The sequence below is a fragment of the Apium graveolens genome, chromosome 10 (genome assembly GCF_009905375.1).
Source record: "Apium graveolens cultivar Ventura chromosome 10, ASM990537v1, whole genome shotgun sequence".
Classification (NCBI taxonomy): Eukaryota; Viridiplantae; Streptophyta; class Magnoliopsida; order Apiales; family Apiaceae; genus Apium; species Apium graveolens.
In genome coordinates, this window is record NC_133656.1 from 199062418 (window position 1) to 199081903 (window position 19486).

Sequence of the window (19486 nt, forward strand, 5' to 3'; positions counted from 1 at the left end):
TCAATCTAACTAATTTTTTTTATTTAATTTGTAATATTTTTTCATTTTTATTTTGTCCTGTTTTGTAACCAAAATTGAATCGATAAGAACTGAAACCAACCAAATCTATAAGAATTCTAATTATGTACTTGAACTCATATCTATTTTTAATTTAAAATAACAAAGAAAAAGGAAATTGTTTGAATAGTTTACAATCAGTGGCAGGTGCAAGTGAAGTCGATGAAAGAGTATTACTGTGTTCCCAAAAAATATTCCCCAAACTTTTAATAAAGGATATAAAATTAATATATGACGAATTTTAATTAATTGGGGCCGATATGATACGTATATGGGGCTTTATATCATTATTAACAAGAAAAATTTTAGAATACCCAAAATTTAAATGCACAATTTTAATGAAATTTTGGGATAAAAATTTGGGGCATGCATCTTCCTTTAAGACTAGGCAAAGGGAAGCTTCCTCTTTATAAATAGATCAGCAAATCTAACATTCTCGTCAACATAACTAAGGAAGTGCACATTTTATATAGTTTTTATTACAAGGCAACTAAGAAAGATGAGCACTCTTTTAGTTAACGATCATCCTCTACCTGTCACAAGGCGATCCGGGAATTACAAATCTTGTAAATGGAACGACGATTTTGTGCAGAAGTTGGCCACTGATTACACTGTAATGTTTCTTTGTTTTTTTCTTTTTCGATTACCATAATTTTACGATATTATTCAGTTGGTTTTGTATGCAACAGGAAGAACGATTTAGTGGGAGAGTGAATGAGCTGAAAGGAAATGTGTTAGAGATGTTGAATAATGTTACTTTGCCTTTAGATCAGCTTGAGCTGATTGATAACCTGCAGAGACTTGGATTAGGTTATCGTTTCGATCAAGAAATAAAGAGTACCTTGACAAAGATTTACGAGGATCAGAGTAAGGAGACGTTGGATAGGAAGGATTTGCATGCTGTTGCTCTCGAATTCAGACTTCTCAGGCAACATGGATTTAATGTATCACAAGGTCTCTTATATCGTTTTCGATATCTATTTGGATATGCATGTGAAGTACTCTGTTATTCTCTATTTAACTTTCCCTTTTTTTTTATTTATTGTAAAGATGTTTTCAAGAGTTTTATGGAGGATGGAAGCTTTAAAGATTGTGTTTGTGAAGATACCAGAGGAATTTTGAGTTTGTACGAAGCTTACTTCTTCTCCTTGGAAGGAGAGTCTTTAATTGAGGCTGCCTGGGGCTTTACATCTACAACACTTGAAAAGCATTTAGACTATATAACCGACCCAAATCTTAGCATCAAAGTGAGACGAGCCTTGGAGCTTCCATTAAATTGGAGGATGCCAAGATTAGATGCCAGGTGGTCAATAGATTTGTACGAAACAAGTAATAACATGAATCCTGCATTACTAGAACTCGCTAAGTTAGACTACAACATTGTGCAAGGCTTCTACCAAGAGGAACTTAAAATTGTGTCAAGGTAATCGTGCTCTCGTATTTTTACAAGTACATTCTAGTTGAACAGCTGTGTACAGCAGACTTTTCTCAGAACTGTTTTGTTTGCATCGTTCTCTTTATCATTCTGTCAATTGCTGTAGGTGGTGGAAGAAAACAGGGTTTTCCAAAAAACTGAGCTTCACTAGAGATAGGCTGGTGCAATCTTTCGTATGGAGCGTGGGAATATGTCCAGAACCACAGTTTGGATATTGCAGAATGGAATTAGCTAAGCAAATACAAATAATTTCAGCTATAGATGATGTTTATGATGTTTATGGGACTTTGGATGAACTTGAACTCTTCACTGATGCCATCCAGAGGTTTGTGGTTTCGTGATTCCCTAGCTAGTTCACATTCGAACATAGTCTCTCTCTCTATATATATATATATATATTTCTGATATCAAATCGGTACTCTAGGTGGGATATTAGTTCCATAAAAGTTCTCCCGGACTACATGAAGGTTTGCTTTGTTCTGCTTTACAACTTTGTACATGAACAAGTATACCGCACTTTGAGGAAGCAGAACCTTAATGTTTTGCCACACCTGAAAAAAGTGGTAATCACTCGTTACTTGCTCTCTTCCATTACTTCTTCTCCCAACACATGTTATACTAATTCTAAGTACTTCTTTTATGTTGAGCAGTGGGCTGATCTGTTGAAATCTTACCTGGTGGAGGCACGGTGGTATTACACTGGATACAAACCAACACTGCAAGAGTACCTGGACAATGGAATAGGGTCAATTGCACAAGTTACCATCATGGTTCAATCGTACATTTGCTCTACAAATCCTATTAACATGGAAGCCTTAGAGTTTCTAGAGTCTATGCCGGATATATTAAAAATTGCATCAATAATTAGTCGAACAGTTGAAGATTTTGGCACTTCCTCGGTATGCAAAACAAAGCTATATATTTATAACATGAATTCACAAAGCATATGTTAAAAGCAAGAAAGGAAAACAAATATAACATTACATGTTGTTGTGTAGGATGAGTTAGCGAGAGGAGACGTTCCCAAGGCGATCCAATGTTACATGAATGATAATGGAGCTAGTGAAGAAGTTGCACGTCAAGAATTGATGGGTTTGGTGAGGAAGAAATGGACACAAGTAAACAAGTGTCGCGTTCAGGACATGCCTTTGACACGCTCTTTCATTGAGGTTCTGCTAAATCCTACTAGGTCCGCGCATTGTATTTATGTTAGTGGTGATGGATTTGGTATTGAAGGCGGTAGAAGTAAGGATACGCTGTATTCACTGATCGTTCAGCCCATCCCTTTGTAGGCCGAGGTGGTTTATGCAAGTTCTTAGTTCTCGTGTTTCTGATCATTTCTTGTGAAGAGCTGAGACTTGAACTGTGTTTGGCGTTTGGGTGATTTTAAATGTATCGGTAATTAAATAAGTTTCTCATTACAATCAGGTCATCAAACTCAAAAACCTTTTAAACCGAATTATTCAACTAATTAAAACTTTCATTAAAACCCGTTAAGTCTTGCTGTTTATAGACCGACTGTCATTTAATTTGTACATCATGGATGCCATGTTGGTTTATAACCCGATAAACTAAAAAACCTGGTTATTGATCCAAACCCAACTTGTAATTACATTTGTTCAAAACACAATTAACCCATTTCTAATATCAGTCATATAGTAGAGATTAGGGGTGATACACTAACTTACGCTATAATTAATCATAGTTTCGGGAGTCAAGGAGGCAGTGGCGGAGCCCGTTACCGATTGTCGGTGGCTCCGACAATGGTGGCAGCAGGGATGTTGTCGCTGGGTTCGAAGGAAAAAAGAGAGATATTAGAGGTCAGAAAGATGGGGAGAGATCGGGGAGAACAAGAAAGAGATTGAGATTGAGAGAGATGAACCAGAGAGCGGTGGGGGTGTGATGTTTATGTGTGTGTCTGTCATGAAATTTATGTATGTGTTTGTCGCTTTGTGCCCTATATTTAGAGGGAAAACGCTAGGTTCAAAAAATGTATGCAAAATGAACTCGAGGAAGGTACAGTTAAACCTCTTTAAAGTAATACTCTTGGGACCGGGAAAAAATATTACTTTACCGAATTTATTACTTTATCGATATAATAATATTTTATTACTTTATCCATAAAGTAATATTTTATTACTTTACCGAATTTTTATGTTTACGTGGTACAGTATAATATATAATGTACGTATAAAAACTAGAATTAATCACATGCAATGTATTTGATCTAAAATTACTTTTATTATGATTACTTATATCCAAAAAGTTAATATCTTGAATGCTATTAGTTTTGCTAACATGGCTTGGAATATTGATGTGAAAACAACCACAATTGCAAATTGTTTTCGGCATTGCAAGATTCGTTCAAAAGAAAATGATGAACAAGAACTTGGAGAAATAAATGAAGGTGTCGAAGGATTAAATGAAGTTATCTCTAATTTACGATATAGGAATGTGATGGATGTCGAGCATCTCTTAAACTATCCAAACGAGAATGATGCGGTTATGGAATCACCTACGGATGAAGAAATCATTGAGTCGGTAATGAGCACTGATGAAGGGACTGATCCTGAACCCGACGATAACAATGTCATCCCAAGCGTGTCATCAAAGGAAGCATTTCAAGCACTCACCACTTTGAACAATTACTTGTTACAACACGAGCAAAACATACCAGGAGTTATTTTTGCTTTACATAAAGTCAAGGACGAGATTAATTTTGGCTTTGATGGAAAGAAGAAACAAGCAACAATAGATTCATATTTTAATAAGAATTAAATTTTGTAATCATATACATTATACAGTATATATATATATATATATATATATATATAATTATGGAATTATTACTTTACATATTACTTGGGCCCTTAATGACTTTCGAATTTTTTATTATCTTATGCTTTTAGCGAGAATATTACTTTACAACATTGGCCCAAGTTGGGACCGATGAAAATTATTACTTAAGCGAGGTTATTACTTTATCGGATATTACTTAATCGAGGTTTAACTGTATTGATTGAAATGGATCCCGATTCACATAAATAATTCAATTAAAATATTATAACTTACTATATGTTATATTATTTTATAAATTTTTTGTACATCAAATTTTGTGCATGTATTATTAGAGATAGATATATATCGAAGAAATATGGGTAATAGGTGGGTTAAATGATACTCCCACTGTTCCATAGGTTCTTAACAATTGAAAGTTCCGGTAAGTTGATAACATTTAAAATGGAGAGTTTAATACGCATTTTAAGGCTAAAATCAAACCAAACATACCCAGTATATCACAGTTAAAGCAGAGTCTGGGAAGGTTAAGCTGTACGCAGACTTTCACTCATTCCGAAGAATAAAGAGGTTATTTTCCGAAATACCCCTGACTTGTGTGTGCGTGCCAAAAATACGTAAAAGGTAAAAAAAATAATATAAACGCATTTTAAGGCTCCTCTGTAATATTATTCCATAATAAGATTTTCTTTTTGAATACAAATTTGAACATTTATTTTTTATTCCAACTAAAAAAGTTTTAAAATAATTTATGTAATTATAATCGATAACAACCTTAAAAAACGTGTCGAATACTCTATTTGTTAAAAAAATATTGGGACGGGAGAGTAGAATAATTTAAAATGATTTCGTTGAGCTGATTAGCCACGTAGTTATGTTCCATCAGCTTTTCGTTTTAATATTTAACGTTAGTAATGGCGATGACTTTAATAAAAAATTTAAGAAGTTGAGTGACTCTTTTGTAAGTTTATTGAGTTCGATAACTAGATCTAATTTTAATTTGTGACGAATTTGTTATTTCACCCGTTCTTTTGATAAATGAGGTTGACATCCCTCACAAATTTTATCAAAAATGTGTTTTACTTTTACCGATATACAAGATGTAGAGGAAAACATTATCCAAACCGGTTGCAAACCAACCTAACCGTAAATTAGGGGTGTACGCAGTTCGGATCAGACGGTTTTGAGATAAAAGTCGAATCAAACCGTAAAGAGCGGAATTAGAAAATTGTCATCCGCAACCGCAAAAGGGTGTACGCAGTTCAGATCAGACGGTTTTGGGATAAAAGTCGAATCAAACCGTAAAGAGCGGAATTAGAAAATTGTCATCCGCAACCTCATTTTGCGGTGGCGGTTAACCGCGTCAATTGCGGTTGCGAATTTGCAGTTATTGCGGATCGGTTTGCGGTTCATCCACTTATTTTAAAATAATTAATAATTTGCAAAACAATATATTTGGAATATTATTAAATCCAAGTTTAAGTTACGTGATAAATTTACATTTAAAAATAAAATACAAACTAATACTCCGTGTGGAGTAAAGATATTAAAAACATATAAAAATATGGAGGCGAAAGAAAAGAAAATGATAAAAAAAATATTACATGTTGATTACATTTTTCATTTGTTTGGTCATATATTTTATAATGATTTTGAATTTTATAAACGAAGTCTTAATATTAACATAAGACTAGCTAACAAATGTGTATACTTATTAATTTATACGATATCAACTACATTTTTGGAAATATATTTTATTATAAATATATGTTGCGAGTTGTGGTTGCGGTTGCGATTTTGCGATTTTCAAGAATTTAAAACTGCATCCAAACCGTGAATGAACGGTTTTTAAAATTTAAATCCACAACAATCCGTGTTTCACGATTATCCGTAAAATGCGATTCTATTACGAACGGTTGAGCGGTTGGATGCGGCTGAGCAGTTCTTCATTACAGTGTTAACTTAATAGTCTAGGTCCAGGCACACAACAGAGCCAAAAAAAGCTTGATAATCTCTATAAATAACATGCGAGCCTGATGAGCGTGATGGTAAAGATTTTTCGCGCAAAAGCAATACTACTTGTAGGCGGTATTTTAAAAATCCCCCATTTTAAAAAAAAATTCCGATTAATTGTTAAAAAAAATTTGGCCGATCTATGTTTTAAAATCCGATTAATATTTATAAATTATTTATTTAATTATATATTTCATAATAAATAAGGTAAATATATTAAATATTATTAAAATATTTAAATATATCCGATTTTTGTTCCGATTAATCCCTCCGATTAATCCCCGATTTGCCGATTAATCCCTAATCGGTATCTAAACCGATTAGTACCGATTACCGATTTTTACAACCATGCTTGTATATACAAGCATGATAAAAAAAATTCAAAAGCATGCTGGCCAAGCCTCAAATCTCTAGGTGACTTTTAAAAATTAAAATTCAATAAAAATAATATTGTACCTCCGAGGAACTTTAAAAAATAATTAAATTTTAATTTTAACGCCTAACACAAATATGATCACAATATTTTGGAATTCTGATTTTTTTTTCCAAGGGCCTTGCCTGGGTCTGTAGATAAAAAAAAATTATCAGGTCGGGTTTTAATTAGAATTTAAAAATTATGGATTTTTTTAAAATAAATCGGGCTAGACTTTTTTAAAATCGGGCTGACCAGGCCAGGCGATTCGGACTTCCTCTAAAATATGAGACTTGTTTTAGGTTTGCAGGCGGGTCAGATTAGGCCAAATCGAACTTTATCCGAACTTATTTATTTATTTATTTAATTTCACTTTATATTTTGTACCTCGATTTGGAAGTAGTTTAGATATCGAAAAAAATAATATCTTGAGACTCTAATCATTAATTTTTTTTGTGATAAACCAATAAATACATATTTGTAAAAAAATAATGAATAACTATTCTATCCGGATATACTATATACAGTGCTAGGTCTTTTAAGTTTAAAACTACTATAATTTACTTGTTGTTATTGTCTTGTTGGCTTATTAAAAATAAAGGATAAAAGAAAATTGCCAATATTATTATTGGTCTTACCATCGTGCAACATTATTATGGTGCAGACTTGCAATCGAGTAAGAAAAAAACTGAATTTTTATCCGGGTTTTTTAAAAAGCTCAGGCTTTAATCCGGTCAAACCGGGCTTTTTAAATTCAGTATTGTTATCGGATTTTTTTTTAATCCGGGCTTTTATCCGAATATTTTGAACTTCGGATCAGGCCAAATTTTCAAAAAAAAATGTGCCCGCTTAAGACCGGCCTCCGGATTTTCAAAAAAAATGAGACTGTTTAAGCACCGTGGACCAGCCCGAATTGGGTTGGGTTTTTTTCGGATCGGATTTTTCGGGCTTTTTTTCTAATCGAATTTCAGATTTCGGATTTTTCGACATCTCTAGCCTTGCCTAGCAAATACTCCCATTAAATAGGGTTTTTCTAACATGTACCTTACACAAGGTTTAGTTAGAAATATAAATTTTAAATTTTTATTTTTGTGAATTACAATATTTGCTGTCTAATTTTATTAACAAAAAAAAATTACAAAACACATTTTCAACTACCCTATTTTAAACAGATTGAAATTTGTACAAAATAAAAAAAACGTGTAAAGAAAAAAAGGAGGGCGTAATTTTACACTGAACAATATTGGCACAACATTGAGGAAAATTTATTATCTGTGCATCAGCTTCGGGCACCACATTTAAATCAAATAAGCATTTGGACGAGTAGCTTAGTTTAAGTGATTTACAAACTGGCATTACTGCCTGTATATATGACCAATTATAAAATAGGTAGAACGTGAACATGCAGATTTCATCGATCAAATCAAAATCTGCGAGCAATCAAAGAGCTATCAGCTATCTAAAGAAAAATATCCAGAACCTACCGGAAGTAAATGGATATCTGAGGTATGTCAAGATCAATTTCATCATCTTCGTCATCCTCACAAGCCACCACAACATCCAAATGATGACGGTAAGATGGAATCTCTAGCTTAGCCACTTCTCTTGCCAAATCCACCACCTTCTTGTCCATCCGGTCTTTGTGATGAGGAAACATGTTATTGTAGAGCAAACAACTTCCACATGAAATACTATAAGCATTCAGCCCCTTATTAGAAAACCACTGAAGAAGCTCCCTCAACGTAGGATTATCTTTAACAATCCATCGGTCCCAGATAGACCAGCTCATGTTGCGGTGCTTAACGACTTTAGGAGGGACGGGCTCTGCGATGGAAAACAAAGGCAGAGCAAGGTTTGCAAATGTGTTGCGAAAATCCTCCACTCTATGCATTCCATTCAGAACCTTGTAAAGCTCCAGGCAAACAAGTCCAGTTGCCATTGCAGTGGCTGTTGCAATTGCAGGGATAATCCTCCCAGCAATAAATTTAGCCTTCAACTTATCAACTTCCAGGATGCTGTAATTTCTCGCCCTCATGTTGGCAAGTGCAGCTATCATGTCCATGTGGTAATTGGTATCATCATCCTGCATCAAATGAAGTGAAGCCCAAACTTAAATAAATTATAGCCAGCCCTAAGAAGAGGATATAGTTATATATTGGTGGGTATTCAGCCAATCAGACTAGAGGACACATATACTCCATGCTTCACATTAATAAGAGCAAGTTCAAAAAGAGGGAAAAAAACCTTCTCAAATTGTATGGGTTTCATCCTGAAACCAGTCGGCAGAGTCTTACAGAGCTGCTCTAGCTTTTGAGTTAGCTCATCTATGACGGCACTGTCATCTATAGAAGCAGCAGATAGGTTCGTGACCTTCTCATCAGTCTCAATTTTGACACCTTCTTGCGGTCTAAATTCAGGGACCATAACCTTATCAACAGCTTCTGTCAATGCCTTGGGGTGCTTTACCCAATCAGGAACAGAGATGCCAAATGTCTCAGCTCGTAGTATAGATGCTGCCATGACAAAATGCAGATTACTCGGATCAGCGGTAGAGAACTGCAGTGGTCGCGGAAAACGTTTGGGTGCTGACCAAAATGGAGCTCCAGTACTAGTTGCAGCATCCTCAGGAAAAGTAAAAATTAATTGTTTCACGCGATTATAGAAATGTTCTTCAAACCTGGAAACAGAAAAATAAGTATCACAAACATTTCCCCACTTTATATGTAAAACACATAGGAAACCACACATCAGAAAATTCATACTTTAATCGAGCCCATGTAATGCAATCTTGGAATGTTTCACATCTATCCTTGTCAAGGCACTCAAGAACCCGTTCTAAATTGTCCCGGGCTTGAGCATCACCAGCATTCACCATAGCATTGGTATACTCACTTGGATTGGAAAGATATGCATTAACTTCAGCTGGTGTCTTCTCAAGCAAACCCTCGAATTCTGATCTGGCCCATGTCAAGCAATGATCAATGTTGTGTGGGAATGAATGGACAGTACACATGGGTGCCTGTTTCTCTGGGGGATCCCTTGAGGCACCATAATTCTCAGTTAGATGAGGAATTACCACCTGGGTGTTGCATTTAGCCCCTAGGGTTCCTGACTCTAAAAGTGGCTTTTGAAAATACAAACATTTCTGATCAACATAAAGCCTGGCATTGACATTGTCCAGGGCATTGACAACGACATTTAGATTCTCCCAAAAGGTATCATCAAAAACGTTTTCAGTCTCAGGGCCAACACGATTCTGCAAGTCTTTAATGTTAAGATTGGGATTTATCAAAGCAGCAGCAGTAGCAGCAACACTGGATTTTGCCTGCCCTATATTCCAATCACGGAAGAGAAATTGCCTGCTGAGGTTACTCTTCTCAATTACATCATCATCAGTGACAGTTAGCTTTCCTTGACTGCTACAAGAAACTCCCATCAGGGCTAAATTCTTCAAGAACTCACAGCCAAGAGCACCAGATCCCACAACAAACACCTGAGCATCTTCCAGTTTCTTCTGGAGTTTGGCCCCAAAAACCGATATCTGTGCATCATATCGGCTATTCAACGGTCTGAAGTCATTAAGATCCATCTGCTCAGTAGGAAGTGACTCAATCGAGTCAAAGTAGAAGAACTGCAGACATTGACAGAAAATGAAGGAGTTGACTTATAGTGTAAAGTATTGTAAAAATACCCAGTAAGTAAGATCTGCAAAGTCATTTTTTGATATTGGCTTGTGGACATAACTTGTATGTCCAAAATTAAACTAGGCCCCATAAGGAAATTTTAAAGACCTGCAGTTTGAATAAATGACCAAAGTGTACATCCCATTGTAAAGCAATATTTATCACATAGATAAAAGGTTCACTGAGAAAAAGAAAACCTGGAAAAGAGGATGAAACTTTCCAGAGCATGCTTTCATAACCTCCTGACCAACAATTCCACCAAACATAGCAGCCATAGGATTCAGGACAGCTCGGGAACCAAAAGCAAAGTGACGCAGAAGCTTTGGGTTTATATCATCCACTTTCCCATGTTTTAAGGTCTCATTGATGTTTCCTGCAATTGATACAAGTTTATGTACATCTTCTTCAGAACCAGCAACAGGCAAGCGTCCTAATTCAGACTTAAACTTGTCAAGTGCTTGGAAAGCCAGGTGCAAGAGAGGTGGCCTGTCAAATTTGGAAAAATCGCTCAGCAAAAATTCGCCCGGATCCTCAAGTGCTTCTTTCAATGGCTTAAACTCTAGGACTTTGGGCTGCTTTATCTGAGTGACGATACCTCCTCCTTCATATGCTTGAAAATTTGTAGTATCCTCCTCAAGATTGAAAGAATATGGTCTTGCATTAATTATCTTATGTGGCTTTCCATCATTAAGTTCCTTCATTCCCCTAACTTCTGAGAACACAACAAGATCCCCATCCTGAAACTCGAGCCTTTCATCATCAACACACGACACGAATGCAGGCTTGTCATTACTGATAGATGCAATAATACCGGTGTGAGGTTCTTCACCGTCAACATCAGCCACAGTAAATCCTGGGCCGAAATCACAGAACACATTACCAAAAAGACCTCTTACTTCAGTTTTTATAAATGGAATAGGAGGTTGATGATTATGACAGTAATCATTAAATGCAATCGCAGTCTCCAAATCGGTATCAGTAAAAACCACTGCCTGCATAGCAAGGGAACATTACTTAGATGTACAACACACACACATATAATTTGAAACATTAACTCCCCACATACTATGTCAAGAAACAGTCATCTAGCCAGTATTACGAAATGAAAAGATCATATATACAAAGCTTCCTTTAAAAACTTACGCAGATACAGTTTTACTACAAATAGAAAAGATGGGTTAAACTGACAATATCATCACAGATTAAGAAACTACAACAGCAGTCAACGCGGTCACCATTAACTAATTCTAATGCAAGTACTCCGCAAGGAGAGGCAACATGATGATAAAAAAATCCATGTATTACTTACCTGACACTGATGATAAAAATTATTCTAACAAACAATTCCATGAGAGAGAAATTTGATTTGCATTTAACATGCAATGCAAGAACCCAAGAAGGTCTTTGCAATTAAAAACATAACCATCATGTACATTTACAGAGTAAAGGAGAAAGAAATTGACATATTAAGATCCAATATCCATGCACAAGGTGGTCCAGGAAGGCACCAAACTCCTCTTGCAGTAACAATGCAGCATATTATGTAAGTCAACCACTTCATATTTTTTTATTATAGAAGAGGAATATCTAGTTCGTATATTTACAAATCGAGGGTTCCCTTTCCTTCACTACAAAACAAAGGGCTCTAAGAAGTCAGGACTAGGGTAGAAACTGGCGCTGCCATTTCCAACATTAGAATTGCAAGTCTTTACACAAAAGGCAATTTAGTGAGCAACTACATGTAAACTTAGCTTAAAATTTATAATACAAAATAATGTATCAACAAATCGTACTAAACATTTGTCACAACTTACAATAATGTATAATGAGGCCAATCTATACTAATACGGGTGTGCAGAAGCTCTCCTGCACGGTCTTAAAGTTGCTATGGCCCCCAAATTATCTAAGTCTATGTATAGAATACGTAGATGTATCAGAAATTTGAAGAAAAGCATTTGAGCATATGCTAGTATGTACGGTACACCTATACTTTCATTATTAACCAGTTTTCATCTCCTTTTGTATATGTATTAGAAAACTATATTTATACTCGTGCAATGCACGGGATGCTTTATACATATTCTTTATAAAAAAATTACATTCTATGCAAACACAATAATTATTTCATTAACATTAACCTTTATTGTTTCAGTTGTTATTATTGATGGGAATTTATCGAAAATAGAACTTTTAGTAAAATTATTTGCGATTTAACCGACTTCTGAAAAGATTTGAAAAAAATACTATTTTACTCTGAAAATATTTGCAAAAATATGATGTTGCATAATAGCTTGCATTTTAGTTTGAATTGTGTAACTGTTTTAAGTTGCATTATGTGTTGCATTTTAGGTTGCAAATTATGTTGCAAATATGGTTACAATTTATAAAACGTATTTTCGCATATATTTTTAGAAATTCAAGTTGCAAACGTGGTTACAAAATGATTCCAAAGTTGCAAAACGTATTTTTACAAATATTTTAAGAAAATGATAGTATTTTTGCAAAAAGTTCTTGAAACTTGGATATTTATGAAAAAACATCGTATTAATTGCATGAAATTTCAAGTTTTAAAATTTTAAAATCATTAAATTTTATGTTTCCTATATCTTTATCACTCTTAACTTTATTATACTATATCTTCAAACCTCATTCACAATTTTTGCTATAAAATGTACAATTTAACAATATCTTTAATTTTTATTAAATGTTATTTAAAACTTATAATTAAGTATAATAATTCTGAAAAGACGGATGTGCCCTGACGACCAAACACTTTAACTCTGTTATGCTAATTATATATAGGATATAATTTAATCAATATAAATAAATTAAAATTTTTGTGTTCATATTTTAGAATTAATTTAATTGTCATGTAAAAGTATTTCATTATTCATATACATATTATGGGTGTTACTCCACTAGAAACTCTCTTAGAATGAAAACTAGAAATTAAAATAATATATTTTTTAATCGTGTCGAAATATATATGGTATGCAGATTAATCGTTGGATGATAGAGAAAAATATAGTGAAGTAGGATTTTAAAAAAAGCTCACCGATTAACCAGTATTGTTAAAGGCGCGCCGAGGCGCACGAGGCGCACCATTAGCGCATAATTCTTACCGAGGCTCAGCGCCTTCAATGATGCGCGCGCCGCCTAGACCCCTGAGGCGAGAGGCGCAGCGAGGGGAGAGGCGCAAAAACAGTCAAATTATTAAATAACAGCCTTAAACCCAACTTTTTTTAAGCCCATAAGTGTTTAGAAATCCATGTTATCAATACTAACAAACTTGAAGACATTTCCTTACATTTACATGTATATTCTACTTCGTTTCTTCTCGGTAAAGCTGTGTGTATCATATATATATATTGTGTGTGTATACAATTAAATATATATATATATATTCTTACAGTTATAATGTTATACATACTAATATACCATGTATATGCTTGTTCTTTTGTGTTTCCAGTTAGATAATAATATATATGTATGATTTACACCGTAAAGGAGTAATGGCTACCGAAAAAAATGATAGTAAGAAAACTTATCCAATATGAAAGTTCCTTTAAGTTTCATATTCCTATTTGTCTAGGATGCTCGGACTCGTTTGGAAGGATCCGACACGGACACGGATCGGGGTGTCTGACTCTTTAAACTCCAAAATCAATGACTCGGGGACACGTTTTAAAAGGATCGGACACGGGGATTTGGACACGGGGATATGGACACGTCGTTTTTAGTAAAACTTATATAAAATATAAAAATGGTAAAAAAATAATATGTAAAGAAAAGTCAAAATTTAAATATAAAAAAAGTAAATAAAATTCAAAACAGAAATTAAAATTTAAAAAAATTTAAATCCTAAATTAAAGCATCGCAAGTTACGGCTCATGTTTCTTTTTTCTTTCTTTTTTTATCCTATACATTTAAAATATGGACATTAATATAAAATGTACATAATTGTTGTGGAAGACAGCTGGCGGTCTTTTCATCTAAAAATGAACTCAAACCATACACGTGTCTACATCCATACATACATCATATACCATTCACTTTATACATACAGGCCCAATATACATATACAGCCGTTACTTTTCTTCATCTTCTTCTTTCGTCTTCAATTGTTCATCTCTGTCATGCCTTCTTTTCCCACCATAATCTTCTTTTTTTCTTGTGACGAGTCGGAGTAACTAAGGGCATGCCAACCTGTGCTTATTGCAATTTTAACTTGCCGGAACCTGTGCTTATTGCCTGAATTTTGACTTGTCGGAATCTTGTCGCCGGCGGCCGTGTCCAGATTTCACCGGCAGGATCGGACCCGGATTCCGTGTTCGTACCCAGGTCGTGTCGTGTCGACACGGGTACGGCAGGGTAAATAGGCGAGTCCGAGCATCACAGCTATTTGTTGTGTTTTTGCATTTATTCTAAAATAAATAATTCATTTTCTAAGTAAATTTGTTTCATTTCGATGAGGCGTGCGCCTCGCCTCGTGCCTGATGGCCTAGGCTCCATGGGACCCTAGCGCCTCCGTGCGCATCTCGCCTTTAATAACATTGCGATTAACGGGAAAAATCAAATTAAAAACGGAGGAGATTAGCTGAAATTATGTGTGGGAGGGTTTAGTGTGGTGCCTGTAGGGGCCGTTAGATGAGATTGATCTAAGGGTGTAGATTAGTTTCTAAATTTCATTTTAAGGCTTATTTCCATTTGAACAAATGCCTAATTATTATATATATGTATGCTTTATGTACAATTTTAATAATATAATAGGTCATAACACCATCAAATATATAAATATGGGCCTCGGTTGAACAGATAATAAAAAGATCAAAAGATAGACTTGAGAGGATGAACCGCATAACACCCACTACCCCAAGGGTTTCCCAACCGCAAAAGGGAGAAGGGAAACATAATCCGATAATTCAATAATATCTCAAAATCAAGTCTTAAGTACTAATGTGGAATTACAATGCTTATATCGAAAATAAAAACCCTATTCAAACAATTTAATCGACTAAGACTCGATAACAATCAGGCTTATATATATAACCTAATATATATTATAACCAACTTGCCCTACATATAAAACATATAACCAACTAATTTTAATCCTCTCTAGACTAAATACAAATAAACTAATTAATAACATATATAAAAATTCTCCAATCTCGTTTCTCATCACACCTTGCTTCTTAGCTAAATACCATGAGTTAAACCAAGTTATATATGAATTATATAATTCTACCAAGATTTCCTAAAATGTTTCTATCCTTAGTTCTCCTTTTCTCCTATAATTCATCAATTTTTCTTTTCTGCCACATTGTAATTCACAGATAATTTTTGATATAATATCTTACACCTGCCATTCGAAGCTTCGCCACTGATTATTAGCCATATTGAGAATTTCCAATCAAAAATCCATCACTAGAGTATTATACAATTCTTCTACACTTTATAATTCTATATATAAACAGAAGACTTTAATATAGTCGGTGTGAACAAATAAAGCTGACATAGTGCATTGTGCTCAGTCCACTAGACAGCTTAGCTTTTGCTTAACAAAGGGATGCCAAGGAAGTATCATGAAATCATGATTGTTAAGTAATAATTTAAGAACTCTTGATGTATCACACATTCACACTCCAAAAGCCAAAGTGCAGTAAATTGAGAAAACAAAGTTCAGAAGAGTAATGTCTAGTTCTACTGTTCACCCCGCCATCCTCTAAATAAGGTTTCCATCAAAGCAAGCATATACGAAGTTAATATATTAATAAACAAAACAAGATGCATAAAATACCATCAGTTTTGGTGCAGAGCATGGAATTAAAATATTAATTTGTATTCTTTTGGTGTTAGTATATAGGAATAGGTATTCCGTTAGTTATAACTTATTGTAAATTATAATTATATTGGATATATAGTTTATTAGCTATATTCTAGATCATAATAGCAGAGGATTTGTTGAACAGAATTATAGTTCAAACATGCCACATAAAGGCACGTGTTTATTGTTGTTTACAGACTTCTTTAATTATCCTCGTTATCTTCATTGGAACTTTGTCAAAACAGATTTTGCATCAGAAAGTAAGAAGACAGCAGCAACTTTTTAACTTTGAAAAATAAATCTATGTAATTGACTTTTGCTGTTTCAAAGCACAACGAAGATGATAACAGTAAAAAACCTTAATTAACACCTTTCACTTAATAAAATAGCAAATTATGATCCTCTTAAATTAGATATAGCATGGTACCTGAAAATCGGATAGCTTCTCTTTTGTCAATTTTGACGTTAAGGCAGATACAGCCACAGAATTGTTGAGTTCCTGAAGTTTTTGAACAGAAGCAAGTGCTCTATTCTTACCAATATCATTCTCTGTGAAAATGAAATTGCTGGACAAATCCCACAACTCCACGTTTCCTTCATCATGCAAAGTGACAGACTTGACGCCAGCCAGCACAAGGTTCTTTGCTGCATGTGATAGGTCATGTTTGTCAATTAGTTTGTAAAATGTCAGATTTGAACAGCATATTGTCCGGTCAAGTAAAGCTAAGATTAAGCATCACCAAATGTAGAAACACAAGAAATTTTTTGTAATGAAACAAGTTGATTACAACAAGACTACTTATTATTAAACAAATTGAGTGCCTACAAATCCAATAGCGAAAAAAAGATCTACAAAGCAGTTGGCAACAGATTTAGAAAGAACTTTATGTCAATATAAAATCCAATGATTACAAAAGTCGTTCTACAAAATACATATTCATAGCACTTGAAATTAAAACCATTACATAAAATAAGTATCCAAACTAATATTTTTCAAAGCTGCAACTATAGATTACATGTGATCTATGTATTCATTCTAAGGGTGACTAATTATTTGAACAACAATCCGTATGTATAAAACTGAATTAAATACTAGCTGAGCCAACGTATCAAGAAGAGCAATTTTATATTTCTTGTAATTGACCTTTCCAATAAAAAAAATCGCTATATAACAGCTGTTGCCAAATTCTACAACAATAACAAGCAACCTTTTCAAGTATCTAAAATTACTCATACTGGACAGGAACACGACTCAAAAAAATATTGTGAAATTTTTGTTTAGGAGCCTTAATTGATAACTAGTTAAATCCAAATTTTATGCAATCATATAATTGTTTTATACGTTAACATAATATACTTACACATGTCGAGTTTTCAAGTACAAATTTGTCAGACTCACACGGCACGAACAGCCAAAATTTAATCAAAACACTAAACTCTAGTCTCATTTCCACGTGTCGTGTGTTTGTGTACAAACTCATTCATATCCAACTATTCAAGCTCCTTATTTCAATCATAAATCTCTAAGCTCTAAATTCAATCAAAAACTTAAATCCTAGTCTGATTTCCACATTTCGTTTTATCGCGTATAAACTTTTCATGTCTAAGCTCTCTACTTCAATCATAAATCTCTAACTCTAAATTCAATCAAAACACTAAAGTCTACTCTGATTTCAGCGTTTCCTGTCATAACATACAAACTTATCACCTCTAAGCTCTCTACTTCAATCATAAATCTCTAGATAAATCACGACAACCAAATTACAAACTATATCAACAAATACAACGACAAATCTCTCTACATAAATCTCAAATCTCTAACTAAATCACGATCTAAATAACGAACAATATCAACAAAATAAACAACAATTCACTAAAAACACTAGAATTCAATACCGATTTCAACGCCAAGGCCTTTCAAGCCAGAAACAAGCACATTCGAAGCAAACAACCGTCTCATCGTGTCACGGCCATACACCGCCAGCTGCCTACTATGAAGATCCTCATCGATATCTTTCGAGTTTTCAATACTATAATCCATAATCAATTCACCACCAATACTACTACAACTACCTCCGATCACTGGATTTTTATCAACAAAATAGCGAATTAAACCGCAAGCAAACCCTAGGCAAAGCAAAAAGAACACAAAAACATGAGAATAAGCAAGATCAGAGAATCTAACAAAGAGTAATCCAAGTATAATTGAAGTGATTAGTGAGAAAATTAGAGTTAATTTAGTTAATTGTGACATTTAAAGTGTGATCAGTGTTGAAATGATATACGTACAGGTGTGTGTATGTATAGGACTTACAGATAGATAGGTGGGAAATGAATAAAATCGAGAGAAATGAATATTGGTCTTTGTAGGCTTTTTGTGGGTTTGACTTTTTGGCTGCTGTACAAATAGCCAGGAAAGTTCGTTCAGAGTTTTGTTCATTCTCGTTTCTTTTTTTCCAAGTTATTGTTCTCGAAATTTTATATGTAAATGTTTGTATACGTGGATCATTGCGGAGATATTTTGGAATAACGTTCTCCTTCTTTTACTGGGATTCTCAGAATATACGTGCTATTTTACAGATTTTTTTCCAAGTTATTGTTTTCGAAATTTTATATATAAATGTTTGTACGTGGATCATTGCGGAGAAATTTTGGAAGAACATTCTCCTTCTTTTACTCGGATTGTCAGAATACCCGTGCTATTTTACGGATTTGACCGGGAGATGTTCAAAATATTTGAAACCCGAAATTCGATCTGATTCGATCCGGAAAAAGTCTGAAAATCTGATTCAAGAAAAAGCTCGGCCCCGTTCGACTCGGCCCGCGAATCTTAAATGAGCCTCATTTTTTCTCTAAAATCCGACCGGCCCGAAAAGTCCAGATCTAAAAAAGTTCAGATAAAAGACCGATCGGTTCGCCCGAATAAAAACCCGGACTTTTTGAAAAGTCCGATTAAAAACGGAATTTTTTATATAAAATTTAAAAATGTACAATATTTTGTATGATTTTAAAATATTATATTATAATATTAGAAGCAATAAGGTACATATGATAATTTATATATTATATTAAAAAATAATTATTTATTTCTGTGTCTAAACTATTCTATCTGATATATCAATATATTATTTTCTACGATAATTAAACTACTCATAATTCGAAATATAAGATATTAAAATATTTTTTTAATATATAAATAAAAAGCCCGGATAAAACCCGTTTCGGCCCGATCCGACCCCGCCCACGGGCCTAAAACGAGTTTTATA

The 19486-nt window shown here is 34.1% G+C and overlaps 3 protein-coding genes across 5 annotated transcripts; 2 read left to right on the forward strand and 1 right to left on the reverse strand.

The window, feature by feature from the left end:
* Positions 1-556: 556 nt before the first annotated feature.
* Positions 557-2884, forward strand: LOC141692946 (myrcene synthase, chloroplastic-like). Its single transcript, XM_074497909.1, has 7 exons — positions 557-670; positions 747-1011; positions 1108-1480; positions 1599-1817; positions 1917-2055; positions 2143-2391; positions 2491-2884. The coding sequence occupies exons 1-7, from the start codon at positions 557-559 to the stop codon at positions 2782-2784; spliced, it is 1653 nt and encodes a 550-aa protein (XP_074354010.1). The 3' UTR covers positions 2785-2884.
* Positions 2885-3790: 906 nt separating this feature from the next.
* LOC141691588 (uncharacterized) lies at positions 3791-4270 on the forward strand. The gene has a single exon (XM_074496357.1). The coding sequence runs from the start codon at positions 3791-3793 to the stop codon at positions 4268-4270; it is 480 nt and encodes a 159-aa protein (XP_074352458.1).
* Positions 4271-7956: 3686 nt separating this feature from the next.
* On the reverse strand, positions 7957-18655 carry LOC141691095 (ubiquitin-activating enzyme E1 1-like). 3 transcript variants are annotated; one of them, XM_074495837.1, is made up of 7 exons: positions 18535-18655; positions 18117-18347; positions 16648-16865; positions 10594-11388; positions 9476-10344; positions 8958-9390; positions 7957-8796 (listed from the first exon to the last, which is right to left on the reverse strand). In XM_074495837.1, the coding sequence occupies exons 2-7, from the start codon at positions 18259-18261 to the stop codon at positions 8194-8196; spliced, it is 3063 nt and encodes a 1020-aa protein (XP_074351938.1). In that variant the 5' UTR covers positions 18262-18347; positions 18535-18655; the 3' UTR covers positions 7957-8193. The 3 variants fall into 3 exon arrangements, with proteins under 3 accessions (XP_074351938.1, XP_074351940.1, XP_074351937.1); XM_074495839.1 differs by having other exon boundaries at positions 18510-18655; XM_074495836.1 differs by lacking the exon at positions 18535-18655 and having other exon boundaries at positions 18117-18503.
* Between the last annotated feature and the right edge of the window lie 831 nt (positions 18656-19486).

What these genes read in the sequence shown, in the direction of transcription:
- LOC141691588 (XM_074496357.1), top strand. Translation starts at nt 3,791, where the DNA reads ATGGCTTGGAATATTGATGTGAAAACAACCACAATTGCAAATTGTTTT.
- LOC141692946 (XM_074497909.1), top strand. Translation starts at nt 557, where the DNA reads ATGAGCACTCTTTTAGTTAACGATCATCCTCTACCTGTCACAAGGCGA. An exon ending in GAACTTAAAATTGTGTCAAG is followed by an intron (nt 1,481 to 1,598) that starts GTAATCGTGCTC and finishes CAATTGCTGTAG; the next exon opens with GTGGTGGAAGAAAACAGGGT. An exon ending in TTCACTGATGCCATCCAGAG is followed by an intron (nt 1,818 to 1,916) that starts GTTTGTGGTTTC and finishes TCGGTACTCTAG; the next exon opens with GTGGGATATTAGTTCCATAA.
- LOC141691095 (XM_074495836.1), bottom strand. Translation starts at nt 18,474, where the DNA reads ATGTCACAATTAACTAAATTAACTCTAATTTTCTCACTAATCACTTCA. An exon ending in AGGCCTTGGCGTTGAAATCG is followed by an intron (nt 16,866 to 18,116) that starts GTATTGAATTCT and finishes TATCACATGCAG; the next exon opens with CAAAGAACCTTGTGCTGGCT. An exon ending in ATTACATGGGCTCGATTAAA is followed by an intron (nt 9,391 to 9,475) that starts GTATGAATTTTC and finishes TTCTGTTTCCAG; the next exon opens with GTTTGAAGAACATTTCTATA.